The sequence below is a fragment of the Penicillium rubens genome (genome assembly GCF_028828025.1).
Source record: "Penicillium rubens strain IBT 27055 chromosome Unknown utg000002l_segment0_segment0, whole genome shotgun sequence".
Lineage (NCBI taxonomy): Eukaryota > Fungi > Ascomycota > Eurotiomycetes > Eurotiales > Aspergillaceae > Penicillium > Penicillium rubens.
This window is the reverse complement of record NW_026890600.1, coordinates 1,174,394-1,195,044: the sequence shown is the minus strand read 5'-3', so window position 1 is coordinate 1,195,044 and position 20,651 is coordinate 1,174,394. Positions and strand designations below refer to the sequence as shown.

At 46.6% G+C, this 20,651-nt stretch overlaps 4 protein-coding genes across 4 annotated transcripts; 1 reads left to right on the top strand and 3 right to left on the bottom strand.

Moving 5' to 3' along the window:
- Nucleotides 1-2,391: 2,391 nt before the first annotated feature.
- N7525_002903 (uncharacterized protein) lies at nucleotides 2,392-2,727 on the bottom strand (the record flags this gene model as incomplete). Its single annotated transcript, XM_061212529.1, has 1 exon — nucleotides 2,392-2,727. One exon carries the CDS (start codon nucleotides 2,725-2,727, stop codon nucleotides 2,392-2,394), a length of 336 nt encoding a protein of 111 aa, XP_061069550.1.
- Nucleotides 2,728-9,049: 6,322 nt separating this feature from the next.
- On the bottom strand, nucleotides 9,050-10,739 carry N7525_002902 (uncharacterized protein; the record flags this gene model as incomplete). Its single annotated transcript, XM_061212528.1, has 3 exons — nucleotides 9,050-9,412; nucleotides 9,917-10,004; nucleotides 10,060-10,739. The coding sequence occupies 3 exons, from the start codon at nucleotides 10,737-10,739 to the stop codon at nucleotides 9,050-9,052; spliced, it is 1,131 nt and encodes a 376-aa protein (XP_061069549.1).
- Nucleotides 10,740-12,751: 2,012 nt separating this feature from the next.
- Nucleotides 12,752-13,056, bottom strand: N7525_002901 (uncharacterized protein; the record flags this gene model as incomplete). The annotated part of the gene is made up of 2 exons (XM_061212527.1): nucleotides 12,752-12,856; nucleotides 12,907-13,056. 2 exons carry the CDS (start codon nucleotides 13,054-13,056, stop codon nucleotides 12,752-12,754), a joined length of 255 nt encoding a protein of 84 aa, XP_061069548.1.
- A 1,738-nt stretch (nucleotides 13,057-14,794) lies between these two features.
- On the top strand, nucleotides 14,795-15,579 carry N7525_002900 (uncharacterized protein; the record flags this gene model as incomplete). The annotated part of the gene is made up of 2 exons (XM_061212526.1): nucleotides 14,795-14,950; nucleotides 15,010-15,579. 2 exons carry the CDS (start codon nucleotides 14,795-14,797, stop codon nucleotides 15,577-15,579), a joined length of 726 nt encoding a protein of 241 aa, XP_061069547.1.
- Between the last annotated feature and the right edge of the window lie 5,072 nt (nucleotides 15,580-20,651).

Here is a 20,651-nt window from a genome sequence, read left to right as displayed (position 1 = left end):
GTGGCCCTTGTGGAATTCTAGATCTCCGTTGGTATTGACAAGAGCCCACAGAAATACTACCCAAGTGTCAACTTTATATAGTAGGACTACGACAGTTAGTATTGTCAGTACTTAATGGAAGGGGGTAGGCTTACAATAAAGTCAAGTGCATGTCCATGATTAGGTAGAGGTCCTGCGAATGCAAAGTTGTCATCGCACCATTCCTTCTTTCAAAGCCATGGAAAACCCCCCCTCTTCATCACGTAACTTTCGCTTCGATTGCCCAGTGCTGTTGATTGATTGTTGCACAAACTCGTAAATGGATTTCGCCACTCCAAATCAGCAGTAATTCCACAATTGGTGCGGCGATCACTAGTAACGTATCCACAGGAAGTCAATCAATGCTACCCCATTCCCATAATTCACCAGTACCATTTCCTCCTCGTCAAGTCGGAAGTTTTTGCGGTTCCGGAAGTAATGGAAGAGGAAAGATGCAACCAGCTGTTTCATCGTGCCAAGACCCTTCTCGTATATCCCGCGAACGACTATTTTCCGAGTCAGAATTTTGACAAAGATAAACAGTTCTGGTCGGTTCTGACTTACAAGGAGTACCTTTCATTGTTATACAATGCCTGGCAGATCCTCTGCTGTTCTTCTTTATCACGACCGTAGTCAAAACCGACTGCTTTCAGAAGCATCTCGCTAAAACGATATTCTTGAAAGAATAGACTAGCAAATTCCAACAGCCTCGGATAAAATCCTGCTGATGCCCAGTCTAGTAAACAGACACGGCCATCATCCAACCAGATAACATTTCGGGGGGCTATGTCTAAATGACAGAGCACCAGTGGGGTAGGATCAAAATGAACCTTACCATCTCCGGGAAAAAGTCGGCTGTTAAACCATTCTTCCACTTGCTGAACATTGCTAATGGTCAGATCATTTGTATCTGGGAAGAGCAAGCCAACTGAAGGGCCACCACACAGGCTACCAGCCCTATTGGCGGTAATAGAGCGAAAATACTCAAGAATGTGGGCGAGTCTGTGAATGTGAGAGTCTGAGAGAGGTTCGATAATCTTGCCCTGAATAAAATCCGATATTATGTAGCCCCAACCCTCATCGTCCACAAAAAATTTATGAACCGAGGGGACTATAACGATATCTGGATTAATTATGCCGTATGCTTTTTGCTGATTCTTTGCCTCATAGGAGGAGACAAACGGGCCGAACTTGACTACCAAGTCACAATCTGGTAGCTTAACGACCTGGTTACCAGACCTCAAGCCTCCAGTAAGCTGATCCTCTGGACAAGAGCGGCAATAGTTAATGATTGACTGGTGATTGTCTAATTGAACAGACATAGTGGCATCAGACATTAGAAGGCGGGGTAGACAGAGCAAGAAAGGAATAGAAAACGATGGTCTCGATCGCTCTAACGCACATGATCTACCGCCTCGGATAATAGATAGTCCGGAGTCTCCCAACCCCTCCAAAATGATAGCTGAGCAATGTAGTTGTACTGCCTTTCCTCCTCCATACCTGACCAACTTGAGTTCATGGAAATATGGTAAATTTGAATGAAAATCAAGTGCTAGCAGATGCCCGGCCTATTAGTCACATAAGAGTTGTGGTTCACACCGGTGCCGCAACGGATGGGTCCGACAACCATTGGTCGATATATCTCCTTCTTCGGGCCGGTGGATCAGTGCGTGTGAATATGGTGACAGACTATGGAGAAATAGATGGGCGTCTTGAGTGGTCAAACCTCACATATCTCCTCACAAATTCGGCGATACGGCACTGGGACTATCCGGTTATTATGGCTATTGAGGTTCGACATGTCGCTGACACAATTTACCGAAATTTCCGCCATCGATATCAGTTCTCTGGTGGAGGATCTGGCTGTCGTTTTTGGGTGTCAGTATAACTCTACTTAAAATTAATAAATTATCGCCATTAATATGAATATAGTCGCACCATCGTGTACGACATGGAAAGCGAAAGCCGTCGATATATTGCCGTGGGAACATCAAATGACTTGTGGCGACACCTACAATACCTATACCGCCGGGACAGGGATCCTTTGCAAGTAAACTGGGTCCAGGGGACATTTATTACTCCTTAACCATGGTCTTTTATGTACATACTCAAGCCACCAGTCTGAATTGGAGGGAATAGTCGGAGCTCTTAGCTCATCCAGGGGGTGCTGGAATGGGGACAGTCGTTTTGGGGGAATATCGTGGAGGCTGTGGGTATTCTTGGGCTGTAATATGTACATTGGTGAGGTGTGGGGAATGCCCGCCCCACACATACTCCACCCGTTGAACTATGTCGACATACAAGACCGGTCAGACCACGTTTTTGTGCTATTATACAGTACCCGAGAATTTGGTTAGACGAAGATTGCTTATTTCAATTTGCTCCTGCACGGTCCCATTGTAGCTCACTTATCTGACGCGAGGGTCTGTCACTGTTCTGTAGTGTTCCGAGAACACCCTGGTGTACAGAGACAAAGGCCTGACGATGATCCCACAGCAGCAGTTCTTGATGATTGCAGTACTCTTGAAGCTTTTCGTTTTCTCTCACCAACCATTTGTTTGAGTCTTGCAGGAAGCGACGTTCCTCTTCCAAGCGTATTCTGCCGGCCGACTTGATCGTGTAGCACTCCCACAGACACAGATAGAGGTCGAGAAGGTCGACGGCAGAGGACGACTTTAAAGAAGGATGGCTTTGTAGAATCTGAGACATGTTTCTAGTCAAAGAACAGGCTGCACCGGCCGGAATTGTCTGGAATGTTTGGTTAGAGCCGGCCATAAGAGGTGAAAGAGAAACCTAACGCTTGTCTCGCCCCGTGATGCTCGTCCCAAAGAATCTATCACCTGTTCCGATCTCCCTGGCATGCCAACGGGGATAACAAACTGATCTGGAGATGCACGTTTTCTTTTGTTGGCTCGTCCAGATTGAGACGGAGAAGGAGGAGAGTCCATTGATTTATTTGGATTCCAAAGCTCATCGCTATCCAGATTGTAGAAAACAGGGATAGGAGAGAACAAGCTCGGGTAAACTGTAGCTTTTATATCAATGGTCAAGGAGATTACGATACAATAGACTAGGTCCTAGGAGATTGCATAGGGGGTATGTTCAAGCTACTCGGATGATAAACACACCCGCATGAACTGCCTCATTCACCACCAGGCTCAGTAAGTGGATGCCTTGCGATGGTTGAATATCCTTGTATTTTCGATTGAAGACGCCCTGTCACGGTCATATAAATGAGGGCCGGCAAGGAATCGCGGGTGCGCACATAAACTGGTTAACATTTCGCTGAACTTGCTCAATTTGAAAGGTGAGATAAAGCTAAGAATATCGAATTGGGGGTTGCTAATTAAAGATGAGTTTTGTATGTAAGGCAGCGTTGATAAACAGCCTTTTTTAATCATTTGAGGTAGAATAATTTCAAGACAAACTAGACAGACAATAGAATTGTTACATGTCATGCGCGATTGCCAAGAGTGAGGGCCACTCTTTAGTGTATCTTGGAATTAAGAAATGACAGCAAATATTGCGGAAAATCTACATACGGATGCTGACGGGGGTAGTCCAAGGACGAAAGGTGTTCCAGGACGCATTATTTCGACGCTTGGGTTGAATATCTGTTATGAAGACAAGATTATGAGTCAGGATACGGTAGAAAGTCCAAAATATACCACTTTACAAGGCAGAGATGTACCTTTGCAGGTGGTACAGTCAAGTCTACAGCGCTAGTCTAGCTGATTCGACGAAGACGTCACTGACCACTCTCTCAATCACCACTCTTTAATCACCCCTCTTCAATCACCTCTGGAATTCTTTGAATTAACTTTCGAAACTTCTGCTTAGCTACGAGATGGATGGGATGGACGATTTCATTTACCCATCTAACTTTACAGAAACGGACATTGATGTTGTCCACCTTATGCTGTCTCGTGATGGTATTCAATTCAATCGTTTTGTTGAAGGCCGTATAGAACCCTTTAGCCTGGACATCGCTTGGCCTCTGCAGAGGTGGGGCTGGGAAAGGGGGCTTCTGTGGACCGGCGGTAATTGGAAAAAAGTCGCCCACTAGTAGGACAGTTAACTCCCCAAAGAATAAGAATGTAATTTAGTAGAATAGAATTGAATTAACAATATAGGTGTATATAGTATCTAGTATATAGAATAGTTGTTATATACGAAAGATCCAAGGTTCAGCTTCTCCCATAATCAACTTGTTTTCCAAAGTAATGGCCTTGAAATTGAGGGAAGATCTCGCGACATCGCTGCTTGACCCGAGACTTCGTGTTGCAATACATAGGGCATAAAAAGGTGGTGCAATCACTGCTGGATAGTCGTGCCGGTAAGAATGGGGGATCAGGGCCGGGTAACCCCTATCAGGTATAGCGGGTTTGGAAGGAATTTTGCACTTCCTCGAAGGTTGTTGGACTGCAAGCTGCAGATTACTGAGGGAGCTGGATTCGAAGCCATGGCCGGAATGAATAGAAATAGAACGGATCCTTCACAAATTCAGAAGAAAACCTTCATTTGCTAAATCATAGCGGCAACGCTGGGGCTCCTTACGAAATTTCCTTCCAAATTAATTCGCTCATTCTATCTAACCCACTGCTCATGAGGTCGGCAACCATCGCCGTCCTTCTGGGTGCTGCCGCAGCAAATCCTCTATCGGCGTCAACCAACACCCCCCGGACTGCGATAGACGTAATCCATGCCATAGTGCCACGATTACTAGTCTCCTGCTGACTTATTCCAGAAACTTTCCTCTCCGCTCAAAATCGAGACCTGGGTTGGACCGCACTGTCAAGGAGCTGGGGGGTGTTTCACCATATTCAACGATTCCGTTCTTGCACTCAATATCTCGAATTTCTCTATTTCCCGTAGTTTCCGGCTGAACCGTACACTTGAGGCTCAGGAGCAACTGGATCTCTCTGTGACCAACGACTATGGCACCTGGTACGCTAACAAAGATCAACTGTCCCCGAATAGTTCATCATGCACGAACTTTTGGCACAGCTACTACGCGGTGAACGGTAGCACAGCCTGCCACAATACATCACCATTTACCTGCCACAGATTGTGGAACAACCCAGGCCTATGAGTAAAGAGTAATGAAGCAACAAAGGCATCATACATGTATTCAGAGGTGGGTACATGGTATAATATAAGGAGCTTGGATCCAATAATATAACAAGCCAATGATGTGAACGCAAGCAATGGGACAAATATAATGTGCATTATGCCTTCCCTACCAGCAGGAATACCAGAGCAACCATGAACCCTCGGTCGAGCCTGCCATACATGGGGTACTAAGAAGGAAGACAGCCTTTAAGTCAACACACACACAATCCATTAATGCCCGGCGGCTAAGCCGAAACGGCAGCTATCACTGACCTACCAATACATGTCCTAGTGTACATGTGCCGTGTCTCCTTGGAGCCCATACAGTACATGGTTCCTTTCAGTATATGTCATCTCAGCTGTCAATATCCTAGCCGGTCCTCCTGGGTTCCCAACTACGATATTCGGGAGAAGACACAATACTCGAATAGAAGCACTGAAAAAATTATTAAAGCTAATGTTTCCAGACGATGGATCTGCCGTGGTTCTATTGTGCTGATAGATGCAGTGATGAAGAGGGAACTCGGGGACAAAGCGAGAATGAACAGACCAAGGAACGGATCTCGGGTGGAGGCAGATCCATAAAGTTCTTGGATCCTGAGTATTCCGCAGAGTCAATGGTGAAAATGATCGAATGTATGACAGAGTGAGTCTGGAACTGTTGCCTTATGAGATATCGCATGCTAACGGCTTGATTTATAGATTGGATGAACGGGTGCAGTAGGTTTCCCCCGAAGACAGGACCAGAATCCCAACACTGATACGCTTCAGACTTGATGCAAAGTCGTTGAAGGATCAGGACCTATGGAATCAGGGAATGCAGCGAAAGTATATAGAAATGATTGGTACTATAGAGGCATTGAGTAAAGAAGCGGCCGCCTTACGGAAACAAGTGGAGGTTTTGCCGAGCGGAGATGCAGTCAAAACTCGAGAGACCGTGGGTTCGAAGCGTCAAAGGCAGTGAGGAAATACCACTATCTTCCATAGAGACTTCAAACAAATCATTACAGTAAGACCTTGCATATGCCTTCTATTGCGAGGGGTCAGGGTTGATCTCTCATGGAGCTCCAGGATATAGTAACAATGACAAGAGAACTCCGCCAACAGGAAAGTTCAAAGTCCATGTAAATGTTTGAGATAGCTAACCAAATCAATTGCTCATTCTGTCCCCCATTTGTGAAGTGCGTGGATGGAGAGCATGACTGCGATGATTCGATAGGAGCAGTAACTTCAAACCCCTAATCATTGTTCTGTTTCATTCCAGCTTCCCAGGTGAACACTTTGTGACTTAACAAAAAAGGCGTATTCACGCTTTTCAACACCTTCTGCCGGACTGTCAGTGAACAACTTGACTTTCCAGGTAAACCGGTCCCCTATCCACCGATCCGTTCTGATTTCCATATCAACAGGAACCATTGCATAATGATCAGATACCGTCACACCATCATGTGGGAAATCAGCATAAAAGGTCCATCCATCCTGTGGTTCAGGAAGCCAGCCATATTCTATCTCTTCCAGGACAGGACACACCCGATAGTCCAACTTCCGCCTCATTGACATTGGAAACAAGCAATATCCGTAATCCTCTGTCAGGAAATTGAAACAAGCAGTTGTTCGCTCATGGGTCAGGAAGAAGGCAAGAGGCGTCAAATTGCGTATAGCCGATACACGGACGGTCTTTCTCTCTTTTTTGAATCTCGACACCTAATAGATTAGAATCTGCATCCACGCTAGAGAAAACGGGACACACCTTCAAAGTCTCTGTGAAAGGAGAACACTCTTCATCGACCATCTCGTATCCTTCAGATTGTTGAAGATGTTGTGTAACAGTATGGCTCTGGTCATAAGAAACCAGAATGTCAATCTCAACATCGTCCACATATTGTTTGGCGAAGTACTGGAACACCAACGGCCCCGTAACGACAGCTCCACATCGCAACACTCGTCGAAAAGCTCCAGGATGGTCCAAAAATCTGCGAAAACATGAATACCCACTTCCTAGGCCGAAGACACTGCTGGAAAATGCGCTATTAAAAGACTTGCTCACTCGCTGCAATGAAAAGACATCCTTCAATTCAAGATATTGAGATAATGCCTCTAACAGGGGTTGTGCGCAAATAAGTTTATCCATTAAATAATGCCGTTCCCTCAGCTCGATGTTGTCGGGTGTAACTGAACAAATTGGATCCTCGCTGAGGCTGGTGGCCGAATATTTATTTATGAAAAGCGGACGCTAAATTACTAGCGCTGATGTCCCGTGACATACCATTGTCATACTAGCGCTGCAGGCGCGCTCTGCTCCTAGGAGTTGAAAAGTCCCGTAATGAACCTTGCCAAGAACCTGTTGATGGCCGTACAGAACACATAGTATAAAAGCCCGCGTATTCTTCGCAACCTGATGGGGTCCATTGTATCCTTTAGATGCGGAAAACTCTCCCTTTTGAGCATTTCGTGGCATTTACTCCGCTCTATTTAAAGATAGTGATGGAAATGGTCGGTTCTCTATATCCGTTTGGATTAACATCGCCAAACCTACTCTACTCGATTTTAATCTGGCAGAGCTTTATACACCTTCCTGGGATGCTCTAATTTGGTGTAACTTTATATCACATGATGTCATTTGGAATATGTGGCAAGCTCCTAGCAATTTGAAACCTGAGGCTGAATTAGTGCATGTTTGTAGCTGAGTCAATATTCATGGACTTCATTAAGCCGATAACCGATAAAGATGTATGAAATGACAATGATACTAGTGGTACACGTGATGAATGGAGACGGGGAATGTTTCGGTCATGGCGAAGGACAGCACATCGCATCGCATGATTACATTACTTCATACACTTGGGTAACAGTGCATAAGTTTGAACACCCCTCCTCTCCTATCCCTAATCTCGCCAATCAAATACCTTCAATTATAGTCGGCATGGCTATTCTAGGACGATCTAAGTAGGCGGTGTATCCTTGAGAAAGGCGGTAGCCAAAGGAGGTGCTCAAACTTATTGTCTACCCTTGGTAGAAGAAGGATACCATCTTCCGGGCCTCCGCCGTCATAAAAGAGACTACAATTCCACCAATATGGCATAACTGGAATTTGAACCACCTTCAAGTTCTCCTCTTCGCCTGTTCCCTGTTCTCTGCCAGTTTCTTTCTTTAATGAGCGGCCGCACATCCCAAGGGGTCTTTAGCCGTCTCTTCACAATATATGCCAAGCGTGAGCTTTCCCTTGTATTTTTTTCAGCCACAGAATTGCGCATGATGCCTCATCCGACTGGACGCTGATTCTCACGTTGAACAACCATTTGGAGACGATCCCTTCGCCATGGCCCCCTTCTGGAGAGGCAAACCGTGGACTTTCTCGAATATGAAACGCTCTGATCCAATTTCGAGAATTGCCGCATACACCGTCGGCCTTGCGCGTAACTCCTCCGTGATTTTCGTTGTGGATAAGTCGGTGGATCTTCGTATCGGCAGGCTGCGCTTTGTCACCTGACTCTTCTCAATCCAACCTGCTCAAAACGCTCAGAAGAGGCAGGGGGCGGTAGGCAGGTATAAAGGGTCGTTGGAACTCCTCAGACCGAGAAAGACGCTGACTATCTGTTTATGGTCCCTTCTCTTCTATTCTGATTCATTGCGTCCGAGAGTTTCCAAATACTACAAAAGAAAATCGGTCTCGCATTCCTCAACGATTACGGCTCTCCCAGAGCAGGTCCAAACAACAGAGGAAGAGTGTGAGTCGTCCAAGAGGGTATGGCTATACAGTTAATGAAGGTCATGCAATTAGAACAACATTAAACACACGCAACAAAATATGTACGCAACTAATCCTTGATCTCTGTTCGCCATTTCCTCAACAGTCACCAGTAATACTAATGGTGGAATCCCGTAGACGAGCACCGTAGTCAGTTCCACAACCAACATCTCACGGCTGTGGCGATTTTCCTCCTAAAAAAGAGGCGCCGTTTGGTCGATCAGTGTTATGAGCGATAGACTTCCGTCTAGAGCGGGTCGATGACCTCCTGGGGACGACGAAGCTAGTTGTCATTTGACTAGCCTCATGCTCTGCTGCCACAAAAAGCTTCTGTGAGCTCCTCAATTGAATAAGGTGGGTTAAGGGATCACGATCGCCATCTTTGACCAGCGTGATACAAGGGAACACAGTGAGAACGTTCATGTCTCGAGCACCCTGATCCTGCCTATCTGGGAGCGCACTATCTCCGGGGAAATGGAAAGGCTCACAGTCGGCAATCTCGAAATCAGCCAGCTCAAACTCTGTCTCATATCTCTGCTGAGCTCGTTGGATGGGAAGCCAAAATCCAGCCGCTTTTTGGACAATTTTCTCTATACTTATGCGAATCGAATCATGCTGGGTCTGTGAAAGCAATGCCCACAAGTATGACGATACATTGCGGATCACCGTCTGTATCCTTGTCTGGCGAATTTTTTCCTCGGCACTGTGATCAATCGAGAGAAGAACACGTCGGCAGAAACTTTCCTTCTCGGTATTATTCTCAGCGAGGTGACTGAGGACTCCCCGGATCTCAGAATCATCCGGAAAAAGGTAATTAGGCTGGAAAATGTATTTGCAAAGTTCCCTCGACAGAAAGGCCATTGTCATAGCTAGACGCATTCCTTTAGCCTCGAGAGAGTTTGAAGGTACCAGAGGAATATTATTTTCTGCAATTTTAGTATTTTCTTTTCGAAGCTTGTCCCAGATCGATTTGTCCTTTTGGTCGAACGATGAGTGGATATGGTTATAAAGCGGGTTGGGGTTCAGACAGAGGCATACCTTCAAGACTTCCTCATCAAGGTCCTCTCTCAAAATGGCGAATACCTCGCTTGAAGCAAAGACCCATAGATCTGAAAAGCTGGCCATTCTGGGTGAGATCAATTAGCATACGAACGTTGCCAAATGCGCACAATGCAGCTCACATTGAATTTTCGTCTAGCTCCAATTGCTGAACAGTAAAGCTTTGTAGGGTTTGGAGTTGGCCTTGGCTCGCTTGTAGTGCTTGATCCAAACAGGCTTTTTCAGCTTCCAGCTCTTCTATCTTCTTCTGCGCTGATGAAAACATTGATTTTAGACTTGATCCAGCAGCCTTCATCCTGTCAATCGTCTTGTCTTTCTCTTCTAAATTCTGTTGGAGTGTGCTGATGTCCTTCGCTGATTGAGAAACTTTGTCGAGTTCTAATGAGTATGATGACTTGATGCTGTCTACCTGCTGGCGGAGACCTTGTACTTCTTTGGAGTATTCGGCAAGACGTTTGTCTTTCTGGTTAACTGATGCACGAAGTGACTCGACGCGGTCAAGAGCGTCTTTTTGCTTTGCCTTTTCGCCCTCATTGGCGGCAAACATTTCCTCGATAGTGACTCGCTTTCTCTCCTCTAGATCGAGCACTTGGTCTTGGGCTTTCTTCAACTCTTTGTCTCTAGCGTGGACTTGTTCCCGCTGGTAGGCGATTTCTCCAAGAATGGCGGACATGGTTTGGGATTCAGGACTTGAAGCCAGCATACTAACTAGTTTAAGAAATTTCTTAAGGCCATCGCTGTCAACTGATGAAGGTGCAACACATTGGCTTGCATTTGAAGGGCTTTGGGTGCTGGGAGACATGATGAGATGCCTGCGTTGAGTTCTGATAGTCAGAGGACCGCCAATTGAGGAAGCCAAATTTTGCTGGTGTGGTGACGGGAATAGCAAGAGATTCTGACATATTTATAGTTATCTTTTCCAGAAGATGTGCCAGGAAAGTACTACGGCCGATTGTTACAGCTTTGCACACCTCCTGCTCGAATAGTATATTAGAGCGGATGTCCTACAAAAGTACGAGGGGAAAGTTTTATGAGCCTCATAATTCAAGGCGCAAGAGAAGTGATGCTGTTTTATGCGTGCAAGAGCAAGGAAGACTTGCAACGTGTTCTCGATTCTGTGGGTTCAATGTATGCGAGTCATTGCATGCATATTCCGTGCATCCATGTCTAGCTACGTGTATTCAGGAATATGGTCGCCTCGTTGGGGCGATTGGGTGGCTGCATCTCTTGGCGCTCAGCAAGTCAAGTATTCATTACATTATTGAAATGGCACTAAAGCGCTATTGCCGCAGTTTGTTCTCCTCACTTTTCCACCACCTTTTCCACCCCTCTTCCACCCCTACCGTATTTATACTTTATGGCAAATCCTTCATCTTCCCTTCATCTTTGCCCAGCTATCATCCGACATTAGACAGCCTGATCATCCTGTCTGCTCTCACTAAGGAGAAAACTCGTTCCATCTCGAGCGCTTTGCAAGGCTCGGATCTGTAAAACGAATGACCTCACGGTATCCGGGTTTCCAGAGCGGAGTTTGACCACGGTGTAGAGCAGTGCTTGATGCAACATAGACGACTCAATGCTATGAGCTTTGCGTCTGCGATCACTGCCGTAGAAACATTGGCAACCTTTCGCGGTACAGTTCGCACATGGAGTTGTACCAGAACACTAGATCCTGTCAGCATTAGGATATAAATGATTCATTATGTTCTAACCTTGATTCGCTTTTGGCGACACTCTATGCAAGCAAGAGAGACATTCCGTCGCTTTTCAACTGGTGGACGTGGTATCTGTGATTGCGAAGATGAACCTTCCTCAATCGCCCACAAGGGGGTGTTTTCTGTCATTGCTGGTGATTGGGACTGATGAAGTCGGGAAATATTGTTTATTATAGATGCCCATAGTAAAGAGTGGGTGAGGGGACGGAATTATATAGTCAATTCACAACGTTGGTTCTCTTTGTTTGCTAGATAAAGAACCTTGGTGGCTTCTTTGAAATTGGACCATTTATGAGACCAGACCTGTGCCACATTCACGATCCTGACCCTAACGCTTGAAGTGTCATCGGCAAACAAAGAATACTTGATTGTAGGCATATTATTGGATGCTTCCGACCGTCTTGGCAAGGGCACGTACTTTAATTGGACAAAGCCTCTCGGCCAGCCATGCAATAATTATCTCAGCCTGTTTGGTGGATAGTTATTGCGATGCTAGTTAGTGGTCAATGATTGAAGAAACTCGGGTAGCACACTTGCTGCAGCCAGCGGCCCCTCCGATACAGATAGCGCTCCGCTGCCGACGATGTCATGTATAATATTGAGCCTCGAACCATTCAGGTGTGACCTCTCGTGCTTAATTGAAGATCTGCACGTATCTAGGGTGGTATTCACATTTAGCCTGGTTACTCCGTGTCCCGTCACATCTCCAAACTATCTGCTCCTAGATCACATGAAAGCTGTTTCTCCTGAGATATTTTCGGTGGATGGTGTATTTGCTGAAAATGGAAAATCGATATGCGAGGACAGCTCTTCCTACGGACAAAGCCAAGTTCAGCTACGAGCAAAGCGGGTAAGATATGCCCATGTCTGACTATTTTCAACCACTCTGTCTCAGTGTTTAGTAACAATCACTTCGTTAGTGTAATATGGATAATATATAGCTGTATTTCAAAAAAGCCCCCGCAAGCTATCTCCTCAAATGGGGCTGCAGATTGCCTCCAAATTCTGTACCATCTGCAGTACAAAACCTTCAATTGTCTCTTCTCACCTGCCAAACGGTAAGAGGACGGATTCCCGCCGCATTTTCGCATCACCACGTTCATATGCGCTTGTATGACTCTAGATTGTGGTAAGCAGTCTTGTTTGCCGCATTCACCAGCATCTTCAGTTCGCCCTCATCCCCCAATTGCTCGAACAATTTGCTCTGTTTGGTCAGTATATGACGCAGAGGGCTGGGAGGAGGTCAAGGCTTACGCGTAGCAGCTTTTCCGGTGAATCGCATCTTTTTAGCTCTTCAGGCAGATTTTTTATCTCGGCACTCCACGGATATTGTGAAGGATTCTTCATGAGTAGCCTCTCCACCATCTCAGCTAAGGCAAACAGCTTCATAGTGGCAGCGTCCATCTCGGCTGCATTGATTTGGCAACTATGCTCCACTCCCGCTGCGACATGGTCAATTATCAGAATCTCATGCTCATGTGGCCCGCCAGTTATGCCCAAATATTTACTCACCGATCCTGACCCCACCAAGTTCCGTGAGTAGAATAGTATCGGCACTCAAGGCAGCGAGTGCTCTCCCGTGACAGCGCAGATATTGAATTCCTCCGAGAACCTATCGGGCATGAGCACCGTTTGCTTTCCCGCGTCAATGTCGATATTCAGCCATCAACTAGAGTTTCCTTGGACTTCCAATGGGCTCACATCTTACGGGGTTTGAACGGTCCGTTTGAGCTCTTTTGGACCATATATGGTTAACCGGCCCAGGTTTGAAACGGTGGGGAGAACCCGATGTCTACATTGTGCAATGCAACGATGAAATCACCCAGTGCCTTATATACCTCCCGCCTGTGACCGTAGCAAGACTTTTCGTGCTCTCCAACCCTAATATGCCTATGTACCGGCTAGGACGGAAATGGCAAAGAAGATTGGAGTAGTAGTATACACTGTCAACCCAAGACTCGTAGCATGTTTTCACATTTTCACAGAGAAACCGCTATGCACGCCAAACTGATAGCATACCCTCGGCTGACGGCGAGTAAACACAGCCAGCTTAGAGACTAAGGGAACCTTGGCCTTTGCGACAACAGAAAGAACGAGTGCCGCATGTGACAGACTTAACGCGTGCCACACAGTCGAGACTGAGCCAAATCGCGTACCCCGGTATATGATTTCTAATCACGGGAAAACGGAAATTATGCGACAGGGATAATTCTATGTTAACCCACAATACATTCTCGATATCTGGTTGAGTGGCGGCACTATTGAGTCGCGACCAATTCGAATGTGGAGTAGCTTACGAGGTCCAACGAATCAGACTCTTATATTCACAGATCGCCCAAAACCTGCCTTTTACGAACGTAGATCGGCATATGATCCACTACTGTTGCCGCAAATATCTTACGGCGTGTACCATACTGTAAGATTGGCGATCATTGATGGACTGCTTGATGTATCGGGAGGAGTGAGTAAACCGGAAATTAACCAACATTTGGCTTACCTATCAGTTCCTGCTCAGCGCGATACGCGCTGTCTGATAGAGCTTTTCGAGTACTTAGCGGCGGGAAGTCCGGGCCAAAGTATACCGTCCAGAGTAACCGAAAAGACCAGGTAGATCACTAACATACACGGATAGCGGCGGTCGGGTACTTGGCGAAATTGCATGGTCTGGCAAAGCTTGGGCGGTTTGAATGAGACCGGGATCTGATTCCCATGATAATGTTTATTGGATATGTGAATGAGCGCTACCTACTGATAGAAAGAGTACGCCGTCGTGACAATGTTCAAAACCTAACTGCAGAATTATAGACGACGAAGCAAGTTCATCGTTGAGAAACCTACCGGTTAAGTGATGGTTAACGGCTGACCACCGACCCTCAATATAACCATAGTGTGGAAATTACAGGATAACCATTATTGCGGGCCGGTTGTCTTAACATGGACCAATGACTGGGCATCCGGTCCGCCAACCTCGCAATCCTGCGGCGCAGATTAAGCGGCAGGGGACTAACTCCAAAACGTTCTGGCTACTGGCGCGTACGCCGGAGACCTATAAAAGCCCACGTTGTCCACTCGAACGGTCAATGCTGAAAAAAGAGTCACTTCATCTTGCAAAGACACCCCTTTCGGCGTGCTGACGCTCGATATGCCTTCCCGTAGGACGACATCCGAAGCCCCAGCTGATGCTGGTCATGGCAGTTCCGAGTCAGATGCTGCTCCAAAACGGACTCGACGCCCTCCCAGCACCGGTCATGGTGGCCCTCCGTCAGGCACCCAAGGTGCATCCCTCCATACACCCTTGGTACGTCCGGTAATTACTGATCTTGTGAAAGCAAGTACTCACCCGAATGTGGAATCTAGAGCCCCTCGCCAATAGCGAAGACCTCTAAACAAAAGCACTGGAGTGTCATTCATCGGCGATGCTTGCAGGGTTTCAAGGACGCTGATAGAGAGCGGGATGAGCTCTTACAATCAATACAGCGACTAGAGGCGGACAAAACCCAAGCCACGGCAAAGATTCGCCAGCTGAGTGACACCAATGACCAGAATCTGGCCAGGATTCAAACACTTGAGTTCCAAATATCCAGTCTGAAACAACAACAACTCGACGCTGTACAGGTTGGTAACACAGCCAGTGATAATCTGTTGCCCATACTACTGGAGGTCAGCGGCAATTTTCAATATGCGCAGAGCCAGCTGGAGAAGAAGATAGAGGCAGAGAAAACCGCAGAGAAAAACAAGCTTACATTTGCTGGCTTCCCTGCTTCTGATGTGCTACAACCTTCCTGGCCGGTGTATAACGGCCAGATGGGTTCGCTTGGTACCAACTCGCTTCAAAGCTATTCACTTCCGTTGACCAATCAACAAGCGCCAACACAAGCCAACCACCAACCGCTCCCGACAGCTAGCCAATATATACCGCAGTTTTGAAGATACTAGAAGTTGAGTTGGTTTGCAGAGGAAGTGTACTATCATGGAGGCATTACGGGGTTGTTCATCTAGCCAGAGGACATGAATCAGCAAATATCATCATCTACGTAGTCCGTGACCTATGTAGTATATATAACGCCACCTAGACAGGTATAGTCCAGTATTCGATACACCAGACCGGAGATTGTACGGTCACACTCTCTTCCCTTAGGTCGCGCAGATCAAGCTTGTACAATTCTCCATTTACTCTCATCCGGTCAACGGCCCTTCGGCGGAGATTATGGTGGCCCTCCGAATAAGGATGTATTAGCGCGGAAGATCGGTTTCATGTCTTGTGGTTAAAGCCGTAGAGATGCCTGCCATTAGCCGACATTGTTGGACATTAGTCCGACGGTAGGCTGAAAATCAAATTCCCCCTCATCCGTAATACACTCGTCTATAGTACTTGTTTTTGACTAGTGCTTCGTTTGAAGTATCGACAAGTTCGCAAAACGGCGACTATGTGATTATTCTGACACTTTATCAGGTTGTGCATACGTAATCCCGATGGCCTGGCTTTTCGACTTAAGCTAGGTTGAGTCTAGTGTCTGGCTCACGGGGCATTAGGCATGGCGCATGTGTCACGATCTCGCTGAACTACCGCCACTGCGCTTGGGCAGATTTATGAGCCGATCAGAGCCGTTCATTGGACAGGACTTTGCGCCGACCTGGAAGATCCGCAAATTGTCCTTTTGAAGCCAATGGCGGGATGTTGGAGAGCTTGTGTGGAGTCATCTCGATTGAGGGATGCTACTAGGTGGGACTATGGCCACTTGTTACGCGATAATGATATGAATATGGTAATTTGAAATTGCTCAGTTAATTGAAGGAAATAGGATTTTCAGAATGTACTCCGTCTCAGTATGTCCCTGCCCGATATAGAACAATTGACGCAATCTTGGCCGTCGGATTCAGGGGAACCCTCCGGAACCCAAACCAGGGCCCGATCCGCAGTATGGTGGAGCACATTGAGCTTTCCCCGGGCAAATCGCAACGCTTTTTGCACTCTAAACGTATCTTTTCCAATTGCGTATAAGCCGGGTGATCTGCATGCGACCGTGGTTCAGACGGGATTGAACACCGCTGTTTTCATCAGGCCAGGTAGCCTTCAGTTCCCTGGGTGCTGTTCGTGGATTATCCTCCACATAAGAAGTCAGATTAGAATGGCACTGGGGAAGTAAAGACACTTGCAAGATTGGGTTGATGCATATTGGCACGTCGTGCATGTCTCCGTCAATACTTCCTGGGTTAGGTATTATTCTTTTTATTATCCTTTTTTTTAACCACATTTTTCTTACCACATTTGGACTAGTTCCTCACTGCGCCAAAAACAAAGCGATCGAAACCGGGCCGCAGCCCGGCCCTGTCGGCACGGAACGTGAGCTTCTTACGTCCCATGGCATGCATAGCGCACAGTCCATGCGACATGATCTTCTGGATCTACCACTGATATACTGACTTCATCCATCACGCCTTCCAGCCTTAAGGGCTGTGAGCAAGAGAAACGGGGATTATAATATTGATTGCGCTAATGGATTTGGAATTCAACCCCTGCCTAGCGCGGAAACCTCGGCACGCATGGCTATGGCTAATTTTGATGCTAACGCGGATCCTCTGGCTAACGCTGATCGGGTAATAATAAACGGTTGGGACGAATCAATGGCGGGGACTATTTTGTAATCGTATGCTTTTCTCATGAGAAGAGCTAGGCCCTTTTGGACTTACATATTGACCTGCGGTCCGCCTTCGAGTTTATTTAATTAAAAGACCCCACAACGGCCAAATGCTCATCGCAGCGCAAGCGAGATGGAGTTGACGGAAGCGCGGATCAATCCTATGAAAACAAGCGACGAAATTTGGCGGAGCATTGGGAGTAAGTGGTATTAGTTTTGGGGTAAAAAAATTTAATGACAGACGCGCTCTGATTTGCCGTAGACCTCCATGACATTGTGGCTCCGGAACATGATTGGCTTGATTGACGAAAATGATAAAATTACCCTTCGTGTGTGGGTCTGCAGGGAACGGTGGATATGCCAAGAAAAGCGGGTCAGTTTGATTCGATCCGGGTACGACTGAGCTTTCCCCGAACAAATCGTAGACCTTTCCTACAGACTCTATCAATGTCTAAATGAGCATCGCGGTCATAATTATCTGTCTGCGATTACTAGCGATCAACTACAGTACTGAGCCCCACCCACGGTGATAAATCGTTATCATGGTACGTCACAAATTGCGGTTCTGGCGCGGAACTCGACCGAAGGCGACATGTGACCTCTGTAACCGCTAGGAGAAGGCCAAAGGATTATTTCACGTGGAAACAAAGTTCTTGATAACTCGTTTCAGGTCTCTATAGAACATAGTGGTATTCCCTCACTGCTTTTGACGCTTCGAACCCACGACCTCTCGAGTTTTGGCTGCATCCCTGCTCGACAAAGCCTCCACTTGTTTCCTCAATGTAGCAACATCTTTACTCAACGTGTCTATAGCACCAATCATATCTATATACTTTCGCTGCATTCCCTGATTCCACCGGTCCTGGCCCTCGAGCGACTTTGCATCAGATCTGAAGCGTCAGTGTTGGGATTCTGGTCCTGCCTCCAAGGGAAACCTACTGCACCCGTTCATCCAATCTATATTCAAGGCCGTTAGCACGCGAGATCTTATAAGGCAATAGTTTCAGACTCACTCGGCCATACATTCGATCATTTGCACCATTGACTCTGTGGAATCCTCAGGTTTCAAGAACTTTACGGATCTGGCTCCATCCAAGGCCCGTTCCTTGGTATGTTCCTTGGCCCGTTGTCCCCGAGTTCCCTCTTCATCACTGCATCCATCCATGGAAGTAGCCTTGCCTTCCTCATCGGATACATCGGTCTGTTGGGAATGGCAATCATCGTCTACAGAGCCGGCGATTGACGTGGGGGGCTCCAAATATTGTTTGGCTCCGGTGAGCCCGATGAAAGCAATTGAGACATTCGGTCTACATACCGCTGCGAATTTCTTTGGTCACCCATTGCAACTGTCTTGAAGTCAAGCAGGGGGTTCGGGGAGAAACAGTGAAATAAGGAATGGAGGGTAGTAAGAAAAGGGAGAATTTGATCCCTTAAAGATTCGAAGTGAAAAGTGACAGTACCCAAACAAGCCTAGCCAATGAGGACCTGAACTCAGTATCTCCCTATATTACAAATTAATAAGGCTTGAGTAATTTCATCCATTTCCACTCACAAGGGGTCCTCTCCCTGTCAAGCTCCGAATGTACCTCTAGGGAAAAATAAAAATAAAAATAAAAATAAAAATAAAAATAAAAGGAAAAAAAAAGAGAAAGAAAAGAGAAACGGTAAGTTTAGCAGGTGACATGGCCGTTGAATATGGCTATCCTTTCCCTAAGTGCCACGCCCCACCGGGTTTAAATTTTATCGTTTTATTTTATTATTATATTCATATACATTTTTGTTTCGCGTCTGTTTAACTATATACCACCGTTCATTACGTTGATTTTTCTTTTATCATTAACCGAAGTATGACTGGGCGTAATAATTATCCCGAAGGCGGCAAATAACCCCGGATATTGACCGTTTCTCAACCGGTGCAGTGTACTGACAGACGACCACTTTGACCTCACAAAACTGCAGACATCTTCCGCCAACTTGAACAGCCTATGAACAATCTGGTGGCAGCATCGTGCTGCACTTTCCTCATTCGCAGTCACTGTTCTCCCTCGAATCACACAGAAGCCAAAGACCGACCAGGGTCAGGATGTATCTGGTGGAGAACTATTCGACTAGGGTCTTGTCGGGCAAGCCCGCACTCATAGTTGTAACGGAACACCGCAATTAATCAAGACCGCTGTAGAACTTTCCCATCCTAGATAAGCCTGTGACACTCCCAAGTTCGACCGACTTCCTTTACAATTTTTACTGCATCCGATCTTTGTACCATCTCGCCTGCCATCCTAATCCAGTGGTTTACCTGTCATAAAAGATGCCTAGAACCAGGATCTCTAAAACAAACAAGATCGCCTGGTCTTCATGGGAAAAAAGGAACCTCCTTTCCTGGTTGCATCGGCACCGAAGGATGTCTTGGAAGGAAAGGTCCAGGGCATACCTCAGGCAGTTCGGCGTGAAACGAACGGGCGAGGCATTAAGGTGCAAACGAAACTACCTGTTACGGGAATATCGCTCCATGCAGGAAAGCCTGTCTGAGACCACCAGCTCGGGGGCAGTTCCGTTACGAGCCCAACGCGACGAAGCTCGGATGTCCTGCTTGCCGTCGCTTCCAATCTACGCACCTAGAGGCTCCCGCACAAAAACTCGCATTTTGATCCATGCGTTAGAGCAGCTGGCTGTTTCAGAACGCCGCCACCTGACGAATGACTCGGATAACGCAAACGAGAGACTACCAGGTAAGATATAGCGGCAGCCTTGGCGATGGGTCAGGAGGGCTAATGATTCCATAGGTTATACGATCCAACCGCCACACACTCTGAGGCCCGCACCCTCGCGACATATTTCGTACCACTGGAAGTTTGTACATCGTATGGCAGCTGCTACGAGAGCGTCGCGGAATGCTGAGATCTTATGATTCTCAACGTTTACCACTTCTGCGTACAACTCAATGGAGATGACTCTATCCATCTTGCATGTTTCAAGCCATCTATGTATATATAAATAATATTGACACTGAGGGTCTGGTTTTTCATCGGTCGGCCTGTTTGAGACCGATCTATATTGGTCGCCGAAGAAAACGTAGCGTGATTCCCATGTTGTCCCAAACCCCTGAACCTAGACATACTTGCTACAGCCACGGCATAGTGTTACGACGATAATGATGTTACCTCTATCAACAACCGCCGCGCACAGGGCACAAGCAGCTCCATGGTTCACATTGGCAGAGCCCCACTGTCCATGTACCTCCTCGCTGAATAAAATGACTGAAGATCAGACATGAGCTGGTAATAATTAATGCTTACTTTAGGAAAGCACTTAAAAAAGAATTAATTTTTACTTTTTACCAGCGGCGACAGAATTTTCGTC